At 51.9% G+C, this 16143-nt stretch overlaps 1 protein-coding gene across 3 annotated transcripts in view; it reads left to right on the top strand.

Annotated features, from left to right (window-relative positions):
* The window catches only part of LOC113990467 (NADPH--cytochrome P450 reductase), a 32073-nt gene that overhangs the window by 12266 nt on the left and 3664 nt on the right, over window positions 1-16143 (top strand). For all 3 annotated transcript variants that reach the window (XM_039389274.1, XM_039389275.1, XM_027725953.2), the window contains 9 exons: window positions 3455-3647; window positions 9607-9655; window positions 10501-10629; window positions 11044-11193; window positions 12031-12155; window positions 13059-13148; window positions 13605-13703; window positions 14246-14362; window positions 15095-15213. In XM_039389274.1, coding sequence (XP_039245208.1) covers window positions 3455-3647; window positions 9607-9655; window positions 10501-10629; window positions 11044-11193; window positions 12031-12155; window positions 13059-13148; window positions 13605-13703; window positions 14246-14362; window positions 15095-15213 — 1071 coding nt within the window. The remainder of the gene's footprint in view (window positions 1-3454; window positions 3648-9606; window positions 9656-10500; window positions 10630-11043; window positions 11194-12030; window positions 12156-13058; window positions 13149-13604; window positions 13704-14245; window positions 14363-15094; window positions 15214-16143) is intronic.

Raw genomic sequence — 16143 nt, 5'->3', positions numbered from 1 at the left:
ATAATCTTCCTGTGCTGGGTGAAGTGAGTTCCTGAATTGTGACAACCTTTTAAAAAAAGAAGCATGAGGTCTAATTTCACATCCTTTGCTGTCCGAGCGAACCTTTTCCCCAGGGTCGGGATGGTGAAGGGAAAGCAAAAAGAAAAACCTTTAGCTGGAATATAAGACTTGAATAACTAAATGGGCAAGACCAGAGGGAGCACATCATCAACACTAAAGCAGTTTTTGCATCTTTGCTTCCATCACAAGACCATGACCATGTTTCCTTCCAGGGTTAGAGGTCAGCATATAATCTTTGTGCTGTGGAGATTGTGACTGAAGAGGAGAGCTCTGCGCACCAGAGCCAGAAGCCTCCAGAGATGGTTCTCTTCCCTGGCTCTGGAGGGGTTGAGTGTGTGGTCTGGCTGCAGCTGTAGGGCTCCCCTTTGAAGCCCTGGAGAGCTGCAGTGTGGTGAAGGCCGGGAGATAGCACAGCTTCCACCCCCGCATCCATCCACGCTGCATTCCTGGGAGCTGCCTCCCTGAGGATGCCTCTTTCCAAGGCATCCCTGCTTGGGACAGCAGGCCACGTCCAGGGGATTGAGAAAGCCAAACTCCTCTGGCTCCTGCTTGTCTCCTCTGCCCTGGGAGGCCTGAAGCTCTGCTGATTTGGGCACAGTGATGAATTTTGGCTGGAGACATAGCCCTCACCTTGCTGAGGAGGGCACAGACTCCTTCTTGCCCTGTGTGAAGGCAGCTGGTGAATATCCATGTCTGAGCTATCCAGAGCCAAGAGGGAATTACTGTGCAGCCTGTGTGCCTTCCACTCTGGGCTGGCTGCTGCTCACCACAGATGTGTCTGTCTTGGAACTCTCCTCCATGTGCAGTTTGTGACAAGGGAGGCTGCTGTGCTCTGTGCAAGGAGGCTTTCCTAGGGCTCAGCTGCTCTGGGTGCTGGGTTTGGTGCTCAGAAGGGAAGGAGGTGCAGCTTCTGCCCAAAACCAGCTTAGCATGGTCTCCTGCAAGCCTTGTTTTTATTCATGGCTTCCTCTGAGCAAGGGTTTGTCATTGCCTCACGTGCCTTGGGGAAGGGATTTTCAAGGAAAGTGGGTGAAACACAGGCTGTTGCTGAGGATAATCTTACTGACGTGGCCATCCCTGTGTGAGAGGAACTGGCTGCCCTCGTGGAATTTGGGCAGTGGTAACTGGCACTGATAAAAAACCAACCCACCTCACAGCATTGGAGATGTTTATCCAGGCAGCCTGTGTCTGGCACTGCTTTCTCCATCTCTGAAGAAGAGAAGGGGTCTGTGCTGTGCATGGGCAGCAGCTGAGGCTCCCTGGAAACCAGCAACTCTTCTTTGCCTGGAGACATAATGAACAATCCAAGTGATGAGTGAGATAACAAGGAGAGGGTGGGTTTCCTGGCAGGTTTTGGCTGAGATCCTCCTACAGGTGAGGTGGAGTGGCAGTGAGGAAGAGGAGAAGAGCTTATAAATAAAAGTTCTGGGGTTTCATCAGGAGTGAAGGCAATAAACCAGCAATATTTTTCCCCCACCAGCGCGTTCCCCTGGTGTTGGTTGCCAGACCAGCTCCTTGGTGGTTTACTGGAACCAGATAAGAAGGAGGAGAGGGATCCTGCTGTGAGCTGTGCCTTTTTGGCAACTAAGCTCCAGTTGTGGGGGCTTTGGCTAATAGTTTTGTCTAGAGCTGTACAGAAATAACACCCAGCTCTTGCTTGGCTCCGAGATCCAGTGATGGAAAGCCCGTCTGCAAGGAGGGAGGACAGGGTGACCTGCCTGATGGAGAGGAATGTGCAATTTGCTTGTCCGTAGTCACATCACTCACATTTTTCTTCCAACTCCCTGCCTTGGTGTCATCTCTGAGAATTTAATGGGAAGCTTTGCCAGCGGTGTTTTAGTGCCCTTTGTAATATAGTTACTTTCCAAGTTCTCCACCAAATTAAACTTCTTTGGGGTTTGAGCACTGCCTGGGTTGCCAGAGTACCTGTCTCTGATCACTGCCAGGTTGCTATGGACTTCTCCCTGTGCTCCATAGGGCACCTTTTATAGCTGGTGTCCTCTGGCACAAGGCTTCATGTTCTCTGGAGCTGGAGTTTCCTTTTAAGGGTAACAACAAGGGGTTGTTCTCTGCTGTATCTGGTCTCCCTTGTTAGATCTCCCTAAGCATCACCTTCCCTTTTCATCCCAGCTCCTGAATGCATTAGCATAACCTTAAGCTTTGGTCACTTTTATTTCTCAGCCCAGGCACAGGCTTGGAGTTTTCTGCTGTTTTCAGCCCCCCCAGAAAAGCTGCCTGGGAACTTTCCTCTGGCAGTCACGGCTTAGCTCTTCCTTCACTGCTCAACCGTGGCACACGTCCTTTTTTTCCTGTGGCACCACCACAGCTCTGAGTCACTTTTTTGTGTGGAAGTTCAAATGTCCATGGTCCCCTGGGTTGGCAGGGTGCCCAAGTACAAGAAGAGAGACACTTTGCCCTTACAAATCAAGTTTTGAGTTAATTATCTGTTTACTTGGACAGAGTGCGTCCTTGCCTCTGGTAAGATAATATTGTGATCTGGACTGGGGTCAGAGGAGTTCAGAGCTTTGGCACAGCAGTGGGAGAGAGGGAGGGAGTGATGGGTGGATCCTCAGGGGAAGGATGGGGCTATAGGGCCATAGGTTTGGGATTTGAGGGCTGGGTGCTCATCCTTGTGCTACCACAGACCCTGAGTATGGCCTTGGGCAGCTCACAAGTTGCTTAAACTCTGCCTTGGTGAGTGGAAAGCAATAATTCAAGGAGATGGAAGTTAAACCAGGGGAGATAGTGGACGGGACTGGAAAGCCAGAGCCCCAAAAAGAGCTGGATAGTAAATCCACCTGCAATGGTGGTGGATATTAAACCAGAAGTGTTCATCCTTTGTGTTGTAATGTTGGTGGGGATGCTCACAGACGTTTCATGCCACAGTCCTGCTCTGTGGTTTATAAGCACAACAGTGGGTCCAGGGCATCCTGTCACCTTGTGGGAAGGAGGGAGGAAGCCCTAGATCTTTTGGGTGGCTGGAAGAGTGGGATCTTCCCCCACTAGCACTCCAGGGGCTCTGTGGTGAGTAAGGGCTTCAATAAAGGGTGGCCATGAGTCCCTGTTGAGTTTTGCTGTGGCTTTAGTAGGAGTCAGGCTGAGCTCCCTGGCTGGCCTGTGGGACTGCTGTGATGTTTCTGGTAGAGGGAGAGCAGAAATCACTTCAGATGGATCAGCACAGATGCAACAGGAAGGGAAAAGCTTGGTGTGACACCGTGGGACACAAAAGGATCCTGCAGTCTTGTGATGCAAGGCCTCTCTCCAAAGATGTTGTTGGGCAGCCTTGTGCTCCCAGGACTAACTGTGTAGCAAAAAACACTTCCTGAAGGACCCTTGTTGCTCTTCCATGGCACTGTGTGGCCGCTGGTGCTCATTTGTGTTTCCTTGCTTACAGTGCCTCTGACCGTCATGGGGGAAGCCAGGATGGACCCAAACCTCTCCCCTCCCGACAGCACTGCACAGCAGGACTCTCTCTTCAGCATGACAGACGTGTTCCTCATCTCCCTCATCACCGGACTCTTCACTTACTGGTTCTTCTTCCGCAAGAAAAAGGAGGAACTCCCCGACCTGCCCAAAATGCAAACAGTGTAAGTAACAACTCTCAGGCAGCGCGGTGGGAGTGGAGCTTTCTGTCGTGCTTATGATGAGTCCTGGAAGGCTCAGCTGGATTGTAGGAGGCCTCTGGTGAGGGAACCTAGTCCCAAAAGATATTTCTCTTCCCTCATGTTTCCTCTGAGCTTCGTGTTCCCCTCCCAACGCAGAAATCCCGGGGGAGGAGCCAGGCTGCAGTTCTGCCTTACCCCCACCGTGTGGCCCAAATCGGGAATTGGCCTTTCCCAAGCAAGGCAGGAAAAGGCAAGGCAGGAAACCCTCTGGCTGTACTTCAGAACTCTTAAGGATTGCTTTGGCTATTCTCGGTTTTTTTCTGATAAAAGTCACATTTAGATAAATCTGGAGAAATGTGGACTTGCTTTTAAGTAGGTTTCCTATCAGAAATCTTATCTACCCTTGGCTATGAAGAAAAGAAATAGTCTTGGGAGATAGTTCCTGGGATGAGCTGCTTGGCAGCTCTTGTGAAACTTGCTTGGCTTTGATGCCAGGGTACTGCAGCATCAGGAGACTGGATTTGGAGAGGGAAATCCTTGTTCTACCCTGTCTTCTGCAAAGGGCTTAGGGCCAGGATTGAGCCATGCTGGTGGAGACCTGGGTGCATTTAGTTCCTTACCTCACAGTAACATCAGTTTTCTGCTGGGCTTTTTACCTCAATCCTTCTGTTTCTGGTGTTGCAGGAGGATGGAAAGTACATTTTCTGGCTGGGAGGGTTTTAAAGGGCAGCAGTGACCCTGGCTGTGGAACCTTGTGCACATGGGTGCACACGAGGTTGGCAGCAGCACAGCTGTCCGTGCCTGCTTAGCCTTACCTTGGGAATGTGTTTCCTTGGATTGGTGGGATACTTTTCCCTCTCATGCCTGCAGCAGAGAGGGTTGTGTGTGTCAGTGCACGTGGCCCTCTCTGGAGATTGTGAGGAGAACACTGTTGCCATGAGAGCTAATCTGGCTGGGGAAAGGGCACTACCCATCTGAAATTAGATGCTGGCATGGCACAGGCTGGGCCTGTGTGACTGATTCCACCCTGCACTCACCACGTGCAGCTCTTCCAGAGGCTGTTGTGACCTTGCAGAGCAGCTTTTTGACTGCCCCTGGTACATGTTACCACCTTGTGCTGCTGCAGGGCCTCAGCACATAGGCTTCCATCTGGGAATGGATGGGGGTTTTGGCTCTGAGCTGCTCGTGGGCACTTTGCCTGGGTTTGCTCCATGGGGTCCATGCTGCCTCTCCCTGTGAGCCATGGCTGGAAGGGAGCACTGTGCAACTGCTCCCTGGGGGAGATGTGGAACAGCAGCACGTCCCATTGTGGATAACTAGGGAAGAGGTGAGGCTGTTCTGGAAGTCATCTGACACTATTGCATTTTGGAAAAGTGGCAGCCAGGCAGGTGCAGAGTGAGAGGAGGCTGTGAAGTAGTTTCTCCCTCTACATTAAGCCTGACCCTGCTGCAGCCCTGCTGTGGTCCTTGCAGCAAGCTGGTCAGAGGGCAGTGTGGCCCCATAAGCCAAGGCTGTGGCTGGTGGCACATCTGCCTTTTGGGACAGAGACAGAGACTTCCTGCAGGTCTTGCAGTGTAATTTTATGGGATGCTTGGAACTGGGAGGAAAATGAGTGGAAAAAACAAGCTTGTTCAGCCTTGGGTTTCCTTCCCTCTTGTAATCCTTGAGTCTGGGGTGGAGTTTCCTTTCTGGTGATCAGGCAGATCGACAAGACACAGGGTCACACTGTCAGCCACTGCCTGTGGCTGGCTGGATATGTCAGGCAGGCCTGTGGGCAGGCAAGGAAGCTGTCCCAGACCCACGAAGGCAGAGAGACCTCATCAGGGCTGTCTCTGGAGAGCCTTGGCCTTAAGAGGGGTTGCTTTTCTTCAGCTTCTTCTCTACAGCTCTGCCTCGACTCACCAAACTGTCCTGAACTGCTTTATCTGATGGCATTGAGTGATGGATTTAGTTGTCTCACTTTGGCTCCCCCAACTTCAGCCTCAGGATACCGGAGGATGAAGATGCTGAACAGGGATTCAGACACATCACAATGGCTGCTGCTTTAATGGTTTGTTTGCAGTGTTGAACAGTGCAAGTAGGGTCTCCGACCTGAACACAGCATCCAGCACCTCAGTGCCCTCCTGGTGTTTTTTGGGAGCTGCTGCTGAGCACCTTGATAAAACCGTGTCAGCTCAGCAGGGTCTGCAAAGGAAATGCCACTGTTGTTACTGCCCTTGATTGTGGAAAAACAGATGCCCTGTTGAAACACCCTCTTTTGGGCTGGGTTCTCCCTGCGTGGCTCCACCAGCCTGTGTGGCCTGGAAACACTCATGATCTTGCCATGACGATGCATCCCTGGGTTCAGCCACAGCTCAGTGAGGGATCAGGCTGCTGATTCTTCATCCTTACAGCCAAGTGGAGCTGTTTTCCTGGCCAAAGTCTCCGCAGAAGGGACAGAATCCAGCACATCGGAAGGCATCCTGTACCTGTGACGTGTAACACATGCATGTGTGGGACAGGCTGGGATCCCACTGACTGCTCGTGTTTTGACTATTTTCAGACTTAATTAAAACCACTGGGGCAGCCTTCCCTGCAGCCTGCTCTGCAGATGTCATTAGGGAGAGCAGCTCTGGATCGCCACGCAGCCGTGGTCACCGCGCTTCCTCGTGGGGGCATTGCTGGGGAATGCACAAATTTATTTTTATTCTCTGGCTGCTCCTCCTCTGCACGCTTCTCAGTCAGAGATTTCTTTCCCTTCTCATGTGCCCGCTCCAGAGTTGTACAGGCAGTCATCCTGGGGAGACATAGGCAGGACAGCCATTGGTATGCTGGGTGTCACCCTCTCCTTTCTCCCCCCTCTTTAACATTGTTTGGGGCAGAAACTGGCTTATCTCTATTCTGCAGCTATGCAGAAATCCATTCCCTGGTGCTTGTAGGGCTTCCTGTGGCAGGAATTGCTCCAACTCCTTAGCCTGATTAGCTCTCTGCTGCCTGTGTGTGTGAGAGAGAGAGACCATCTCTAATTTAATTTAATAGGATCCTGAAGAGAACAAACTCCTTTGAGCTGCCTCCGTAATGGCACTGCCATAGTTACCCGAAGCGTTGCTCACGCAGTGTCTGGAATCGTTTCATTCAGCTACGGCATCAAGCTTTTCTTTTTTTTTTTTTTTTTCCTGAAAAAGGAGAATATATATAAAAGCAGCTGTGATATAAACAGTTTCCAAGGTAACAAGGCCGGGGGAGGGTTCTGTGTCCCGTCCCCCTGCTCCACGCCGATGGGAGAGGGACGTGTGCTGCGGAGGATCCTGGGAGGTTTCATTCTCCACTCCTAATTCCTTTCTGCCACTGCTGCCAGATGTTGCAGTTTCTCAGGACTGTGCGGATCCACTTGGTAACTTCCGAAGCCCCACCACGAGGATCCGAGGGGACAGGACCACTCCTGCTATGACCCGTGCCGGGACCTTTTGTGCCGGCTCTCTTCTCCTCAACAAAAGGCTGACGCTTGGCTTTAGCGCCCAGGAGGAGCAGAATGGGAAGGCCTGTGTGGCTCCAGAGCTAAGTTAGATCCGTCCCCCCACACCTCCCCTTGCAGACACAGCTGCCCTGGGACTCTTTGTCTGCCTTCTCCCTGCCCAGCATGGGCTGCGTGTACTCGGCCCCGCGGGAAGAGCCGGCCGTGGCCAGGTGAGTCAGTCTGCCCGATGGGCCACGGGGTTGTTCCACCTTGGAGGGTCGCTCCTCCCGCCCCAAAGAGTGGGATACCTCTTCCCTCTGGGACAGGAGGAGGAGGAAGGGGAGAGGCTCTGCTCAGAGGCAGGCTGCTCCAGAGGAGACCCTGCTGTCGGTGCTCTGCAGTGTCTGGGCTGTGTCTGCACTTTTGGATGTATCTATGTGTTTGTCAGGAAAGCCATGGGCATGGGAACTTTCTGAAGGAGAGGTGTTCAGCTGGGACAGACTTTGATATTGTTGCTGAGCTGTCGGGAACTTCTCTTCCTCTCCTTTCTTTCTCCTGAAGTCAAAACGACAGAGAGCCCTGGGAGCTGTTTGTGCTGTGGGTTCTCACCAAGGGTGGGAGATCTGTACAAGCTACAGCTCATTCCAACAATGGGGTTAATCCCCTTCCCTCCACCCAACACTTCTGATTCTCATTGTCACTGCTGTGAGCTATCTAAGCTGTAAGAGCAGTCATTGCTGAGAACACACTTTCTCTTCTAAGTTTCCCTGGCTGAGCAGTGAAAATGTGTGTTGTTTCTGCCTTTGGCGCCTGTGTGTTTTCGCAGCTCAGATTTTCAAACCACCCTGATGAAGCAATTTCAGAGAGTTGTGTAGCCTTTTTTCCAAAGCCAGGCTCATTATTTCTTCTGTGTTTGAGCCACAGCTTGTTCTCCACCACACACTTCAGTGTGGGGTTGCCTCCTTTGAAAACGGACGAGCTCCATGTGCTGCACCCTTTTCTCTTCCAAAGGGAGCTTGCTGAAAGGATCTGAAACTTTTTTTTCTCCTCCTTAAAAAGCATTTTGTTTAGCAGTTGACCCAACAGTTGTTTTAATTGGATCTCGCTTGCAGAGGGCAGAAAACCAAAGAGGTTCACCAGGAAGCCAAAAGCTAAGTGAGAGCTGAGTCTTGTGAATTCTCTCGAGCCCCCGTCCTGGCGACAGCATGGGCAGGGCTGGGACTGCTCCCTTAAGATGCTTGTCATATCCCAGTTCCCAACAGGGGACAAATGACAACTCTGGGAGAGTGTAAGCTGCTGGGAGAGCAGAGCAGGAGTGTGAAGCAGCTCTCTCCTGGGAGCACAGCTGCCTTGGGTAGCTTTTTGGAGTACGCTTTGCTTGTCTTTGATGTGTGTGCTGTATGAGATTGTTAGTTCTCAGAACTGTCAGGCCCAGTTATGGAGCTCCTTGATACCTTTGGGTCAAGGAGGGTGCTTGGAGGCATGTTTTACTGAAGGTCCCCCACCCTGCTGCTCTGTGTGTGTGCTCTCTGCAAATGCCACGGCACATCTGCAAGATCCCTCCCCCTGGGCTGCAGAGTTTAGGAAACTGTTAGTGAGCTCTTCACATTCTCACATGGGCTGGAGCCAAAACCATTTGTTTTTTGCCTGGAGGCTTCTCTCTTCCCACAGGAGACCCAGCCTTGCATTCTTCCATTGTGAAATGGGAACGGGTCCCACGTTCTTCTTCCCTGCTACCAAAGCTCCAGTGGGGAGGACAGCAAGGGAGCTCCTGTCCTCCTTGCCTGCTGTGAAAAGCCCCCAGCACCTTATCTGACTGCAACTAGACCCATCTCTGCTTGGGAATGGAAACCAGCAAGGGAACCAGCTCTGCAGGACCTTGGCTGGCAGTGGGTGCCTTGCTGGTGGCTCTGTGGGTCTGATCAGCTGCGTGTGTCTGCTCCACAGAGCTCTCCAGCTCTGGGACTTGGGTCTGGCATGCTGCTTTGAGGTTGAAATAGCTGGTTTTTAGCCCTGTTTGACTTCAGGCTTGGGGAATGTGCCCTGGGGAACATAGTGCAGGACTGATCCTGCCTGCCTGCAGTGATGTGGGAAGCAGGGAGCTCTCTGTTCCCTTCTCTCACACCATGGCTTGTCCCCTGAGATTTATCTGGAGACCTGCTCTTGTGAGATCCTTGTAACCTGCTCAGCTGTGAAACCTCTCAGAGCAGTTGATAAAGGCTTCCTGACAGACAGGACTGAGTGGGAGGATTCTCCCTGTGGGAGGATTCACCAGTGGAGGTAAGGCAGGGGCTCAGCTTTTCCTGTCTGCTCCGAGTCCCTGCTCCATGGTTGTTGCAGAAGCCCTGTGGTTGAGTGATGGGTATCCCTGGGACATGGATGGTCAGTGGGCAGACTTTGGGCAGCCTTCCTGAGGTCTGGAGGCCACTTCTTCCCCACTTGCTTATTCCTGACCTCAAAAAATGAGTGTGTTTCATCTGAAAGGAGGTTCCTCCTGTCTTTCAGAGTAGCTCCAGTGAGAGACAGCAGCTTCATTGAGAAGATGAAGAAGACGGTAAGCAGCTTGTTCGGGCTACAAGGGGTGCTGGGAAGGAGGGAGAGCTCATGTCCTTCCCAGTTTTCTCTGGAGACTGTCAGCAGGAGGGGCTGATTTGGATACAGGCACATGCCTGCTGCAGAGAGCATCCAGGGGAAGGCTGTGTGGGCAGCCAGGAATAGCTTTTTGGGTCTATGCCTGGAAGTTGTTCTTAGAGAAAAAAATTAAAGTGAAAATTTGGTGGGGAAAAAAAAAGTGTAATATGAGATCAAAGTCAAGAGGGAAATGGCAGAGACTTTAAAGTCATTGGCTGGCAGTTATTTATCTGCGTGGTTGGTTCCCAAACTGGCTCGCTGTGGAATGGGAATTGTTGTACACAGAACTGGCTTTTGACTCCACTGGTCTGGACACAAGAGGAAGCAGAGGAAGAAGCAAGGGCTGGATGTATTTTCTGTTTTACTTCAAAGTAACTGGCTTGCAGCAGAGCAGGAGCTCTGGTGCTCAGGCATTTCCCCAAAGCTTTGGCAAGTCTGTGTTCTCATCCAGGGAGTTCCCTGTTTTCAGGAGTCACGCTGCAGCCCTGAAGTTGAGAATAAATCTTGAGGGTTTTTCTTTGTTTTGGGTTTTAGTCTGACCTGAGTCTCCCCTCTGAGTGTGACAAGAGTCACGTTCTCATTAACAGTTTAGCCTTGAGTTTTCTGTCAAACCTGGCATGGAGTCCTGTACGAGCACAGACTCCTGGTTGCCTTTAGGTTGCAGTAGTCCAGGACTCTTGATCCCAGGCATTTCCTTTGTCTGTGCTTCATCCATGCATTTGCCAAGTGAGTAATCACCATTTAACAGGGATTTCTTTTTCTCTCCAGGGCCGAAACATTGTGGTTTTCTACGGTTCCCAGACGGGCACAGCAGAGGAGTTTGCCAACCGTCTCTCCAAAGACGCTCATCGCTACGGCCTCCGGGGCATGGCAGCGGATCCAGAGGAGTATGACCTGGTAATTTAGCCATGAACAGCCTCAGGATAGGTAACATCCCATTAATGTCCCCTAAAAAAACCCAAGGACCCTGGCCAAGGGACAGCTGGCCTTTTAACAGTGTCATTTAGGGGAGAGAAGATCAGCCTGAGCGATGCAGAGATGGGCTTGGTCCTTGCCATTCTGCATTCTCACGGTCCCTGACAGCTTTGCATGGAAAATCCCATTGCTTTTCTGGTGGAGTAGAAATACTGACTTGCAGTCCAGTGGGGGTGGTTGGCTTTATTTCCCCTGCCAATTTTGGGTGGGTTTGGCCTTTCCCAACCCCTTTTGTAATCAAGTGGTGTTGCTCTGCACACCTACACCGTAGGAACAGGCTTGCCCAATAACCACGTTGTGGGGTCCTTAGGGATTCATTCTGTCCTTCGGTTGCAGTCGGACCTGAGTCGCCTCTCGGAGATTGACAAGTCCTTGGCTGTGTTCTGCATGGCCACCTATGGAGAGGGGGATCCCACGGACAATGCCCAGGATTTCTACGACTGGCTGCAGGAGGCCGACACCGACCTCTCGGGTCTGCGGTTTGCAGTGAGTGGCTCAACTCCAGTTTGTGTTGGAATTTGGGAAGGAAAGCCAAGAGCCCTCCACTGTGCCTGCACGTGGCTGGGGGAAAGGCACGGCATGTCTGTGTCCTGTACTCCTGTTTTGGTTGAGGTCCCTACTGTCTTCCTTCGCAGGCTTTGTGGACTCCTGCAAATGTACATCTGAGGTCTCTAAATACAGATGTCAGAGTTCTCTCTCCACTCCCTAAATCATGAGGGTTTGCTGGTACAAACAGCCCCAAACAGGCCTGCAGGCACTGAATACAACATCTGCAAATGAGCTACAGGCTGCTGCTGTTCAGAAGCTAATTGGGCACCCTGGGGCCAGATCTTCTCCCACAATTTAAATCACTTGGAGTATGTAACTCTCTTCCTGTGCTGAGCTGAATAACCACCTCACCCAAACCCTGGCCAAATTCCTTAGGCAGCATAATAATTGCAAATGAGGATAAAATCCACTGCTGGAGATGTGAAGCTTCTCTGTATGAAGCAGTGAGCAAACATTTGCTGCGTGGTTTGTGGGAGGCAAAGGCCAGCAATCGGTCTCCAGGCGGTCCAGGCTCTTACTGGTCCCTCGAGGGTGCAGGAGTTCTTGTAAGTGCATCCTCTTGCCATGCCTGAGGCCAGGCTCAGGGGAGGTGCTGGTGCCTCCTCACCAGTGGTAGGCTCTTACCCAAGGTCCACGAAGAGTGAATGGGGAGCTGGGAGAGGTCTTGCTGTCTTTTCTCAACTTCATTTGCTGGGTGATACTTGCCAGAGGACGTCAACTGGATGGGAAGAGTCCAGCTCCTGCTTCTCTATGCTCATGAGTGTTCCCTTCCAGGTCTTTGGGCTGGGGAACAAGACTTATGAGCACTTCAACGCCATGGGAAAGTATGTGGACAAGAGACTGGAGGAACTCGGAGCCCAGCGCATCTTTGAGCTTGGGCTGGGAGATGATGATGGCAAGTGAGTAGCTTGGGTGGAGGGGCTGGTCACAGCTGGATAAAGCATCTTGGATACTTTGGCAGGGAGTTGGCTCTATTACCAAGACAGAAATAAACTCTACAGGGCTCTTTTGGGAGTTGGCGTAACTCTGAGTGTGTGTCTGTCTGCTCTCTCTCCCACAATCAGATCCCTGTACACAGGGAGTATCCTAGGGAATCCTGTGTCTGGGAAATCCCACACCAGCTCTTAATGCCCATAGGTACATACTGGAGCAGGCTTTGCAGCCTCCTCTGCCTTTGTCCTGCTGTAGATCCATTGCTAACCCAGCCTGTGTAGATAAACTTCCCCATCCCTGTGGAGAAGGCAGACTCCATCTCCTCGTGAAGTGTTTTATGGTGGGAGGCAGCAGTTTTCCAACTCAGACAATGATTTTTATTTTATTTTTGCCTTTCTGTGCTCACCTGAGCACGCTGGGACATTACATCAACCTCTGGCTTTACCTCTGCAAGGTCTGATGTGAGGTTTGTGAGGTGTGTGAGAGGCTCTGAACCCAGAAAAATGAACATTGCCATGTTGGAATCTGCCTTTTGGGAAGGTGACTTCATGCCAGGAGTGGGCAAGGGGGGAGCTGAGGTGGTTAAAGAGTGAGCCTGAATAGCAAAGCCTTCCTTGGCAGACCTGGTGAAGGGAGGGGTGGTTGGTATAGCAACAATTCCAACTTAGTGCTCTGACAATGCTTTTCTGGTGATCTGTGGCATATGGAGGTACCAAAACTGTCTGGGTCCAAGGCAAATGCTTTTTCCCATGGTGGAGGGAGAAACTCCATAGGGATCTCAGATGGCTCTTCTCAGAATGCTCTTCTCAGAATGCCCCTTTTCTCCCAGCTGGGACTGGGTTATTGACTCTTTCTTTTGCCCTGGATAGTCTGGAAGAAGACTTTATCACCTGGAGAGAGCAGTTCTGGCCAGCAGTCTGTGAGCACTTCGGGGTGGAGGCTACAGGAGAAGAGTCCAGGTGGGTTTGGGAGCAGGTCCTTTTGGGTGCCAGAGAGATTGGCCACCTCTGACTGGTGGCCATTCCATCAGCCCCAGGCTGCTGTTCCCTGTCCTCTGCACTGCCTCCCCTTCCAGACTGGAGGGGGCATGGGCAAAGTAGAGCAGGAAGTGGAGCTGCTTGGCCTGAGCCTGGTGCAAGTTTGAGCCCAGCTCTGAGTTTCTGTTCTGACTGGGGACACGGTGGGTTTGGTACCTTTGGGGATGGCTGTGCTGGTTGTGATGCTCCCAGCGAGGCTGAGGTTTCCTCTTGGTTTGGGTTTTCTGCCCAGCTTTCCTGATCCCGCATGTCTGGAGAGGGGCAAAGGGGTGGAATTTGCATTTGTTTTTGAGCTGCAGCAAATCAAGCAAAGTATATGCTGGTTCCAGCTGTACTTTGTGGTTTCCAGTTTGACTTTTTTTCTCTTTTCTCGCCCAGCATCCGCCAGTATGAGCTGGTGGTGCACACGGATGTGAACATGAACAAAGTCTACACGGGAGAGATGGGCCGACTCAAGAGCTACGAGAACCAGAAGCCGTAAGTGCCGACCCCCTGGGCAGGGTGTATGTGGGGTAGGGGTTGGCTGATGGGTCCTTGATGTCTCTAACAACACCTGCTGTGTGGGCAGTGTCATTTCTGCAATGCAGCCTGTCTCTGCCCAAGAGGAAGGGGCTCAGATCTCCACTGGGACTCTGAGAGTCCCCAGTTAATGGATCATTAGTGGTGAGGAGATGCCTGTGGCCCCGTGTGCTGCTTGGCTGGTACATCCACAGCATGTCTTGAGCCTTTCCTCGCCTGGGGTGGCCAATACATGATGGCTACTGGCAGTATTGCTGTGGGAGATGAGCTGTATAAACTAATTCCGGCCTGAAATATTTCTTTGAGATGTGACAGTTCCTCCAGTCCACTTGTGTGTCACTTGTTCTTAATGGGACAGAAGCTGTTGACTGCTGGGCTGTGCTTAGAAGGAAAAGGATGTGCTTTCTGTGCCAGTGTGGGTAGCATCAGGATCATAGTTTGGTTTCTGCTGTGGTGTAGTGTGCTTTGGAACATGAACCAAACCTTGTCTTTCCTTCCAGACCGTTTGATGCCAAGAACCCCTTCCTGGCCAAGGTTACAGAGAACCGCAAACTGAACGAGGGCGGAGAGCGGCACCTGATGCACCTGGAGCTGGATATCTCCAATTCCAAAATCAGGTAGTTTTCTGTGGGAGACTGCTCCTTTATTTTGTCAGGAGCAGTCTCCAGCAGCAGCAAAGAACAAGGATGTGGCACCAGCTTCATCCAGTACTTCAGTGATTACTTAACACTGCCCCTCTGGGCTTCTGTACCAGGTACCCCACGTCAGGACTTTCTCCCAGCTCTTGCACTGCCTGCTTTGGGTCCCTCCCACCCCACAGACCTTTCCTAGCTGCGCAGTCCCAGTTGAAAGAATTTTCTAGGAGTCATTAAAAAAATGAGAGGGCAGATGAGCTGTGAGAGAGAGGTGGGGATGTCTCATGCCTTGGCTTGCCTGGCTTAGGTGTTCAAGCATAGGGGGAATAAAGCCCTGCTCCTAAAAATCCTCTCACTGGCTTAAATCGCCTAAATTGTTAGAAAGTCACAAATCCAGGTGGCTTAATGTAACGAAGTACTGCAGAGGTTTTGAGCAGCTTTGCTCTGTGCCTGTCTGGGAGTTGGCCTGTCCTTGCTGGAACTCTGGCCTTGTTGAAGTCTCTGACTTGGAGGTCCCTCATAAAAACCCTGGTTCTTAAAACCGTTATCCCACAATGGTCCTTCCCGCTGTTACTGTGGGCTCTGGGGATCGCTGGTGGTGCAGCAGCTCGGATCTGTGTTGTCCAGCTGCCTCTTGCACCAACCCACTTGTCTTCTGGGGGTGGACAAGAAGTGGTGCAGGTGTTGCATCTGTTCTCCTGTGTCTCGTGCCAGGTACGAGTCCGGGGACCACGTGGCCGTGTACCCTGCCAACGACTCCTCTCTGGTGAACCAGATCGGTGAGATCCTGGGCACGGATCTGGACACTGTCATGTCCCTAAACAACTTGGATGGTGAGTACGGATGGACCTCTGAGGGTCAGCAGTTCTCCTTCAGCTGTGGCCTTTGTCCTTCCCACCAGAGCAGGATCCAGATCACCCTCAGGTCCCGTGGGACACCTCCAGGCAGACAAATGTCCCACAGCCACTCTGAATGCTGTGCTGTTCTAGCAGTAGCACAAACCTGTTTGCTGAGAGCAGCTGAAGTGGGTCAGTTGTGAAATGTGTTTAGTGTGCCCATTCAACAACAAATTATGTAACAGCACACTCCTAATTACAGAGCATCAGCCCACCAGAGCATCCCTCAGCTGCAGCAGCCCCGGAGCTCCACAGGGCCCTCAGTGTGTGAGATGTTCTTATTCAGTCCTGAGAGGAGGCACAGCCTTGGAGACTGAACTGCCAGGAGGGAGCACTTGTGCTGGTACAAAGAGCTCTTCCTGGGCAGCATTCCCAGCAGAGCCAGCCTCTGGCAGGAAGGAGATGCCAGCTGCTGCCCATTGCACTCCTGGAGCAGCACAGCCAGACCTGAAGCATCAGATGTGCTGGCCCAGAAGCCTGAGGGAGCTCCTGGTTTCAAGAGAGAAAGTGGCTCTAATGCACTGCTGGAGCCTGTAGCCCCCTGTGCAGTGTTGCAGGTTGTCCAGCCTCACACTGTCATTCCTGTCCCTTATGGACCTCTCAATTTGCTGAATGGCTCCAGCCTTGACTGCTGGTGCTGACCTTTCCCAAGATGAGTCTGAGCACAGCTCTCTGTGTCTAAATGAGCGTAAGGACACTTTTGAGGCCAGGTCTGATAGAGGTGTAAGTGTGTGAGGCCAAATTAGCTGTGGAGGGGAGCCCCCCTGCTTGGTCTGCGGGTTTGCTGGACATCTCAGGGCAGAGAGCCCTGTTGGGGACCACAGGGTAATATTTTTTGCTGCTAAACTGTCAGGCAGCATCTGTGAA

The sequence above is a fragment of the Pipra filicauda genome, unplaced genomic scaffold, assembly GCF_003945595.2.
Source record: "Pipra filicauda isolate LSUMZ 115617 unplaced genomic scaffold, ASM394559v2 scaffold71_size5581439_pilon, whole genome shotgun sequence".
Taxonomy (NCBI): domain Eukaryota; kingdom Metazoa; phylum Chordata; class Aves; order Passeriformes; family Pipridae; genus Pipra; species Pipra filicauda.
Note: the sequence above shows the minus strand (reverse complement) of the source record. Positions and strands in the feature narration are given on the sequence as shown.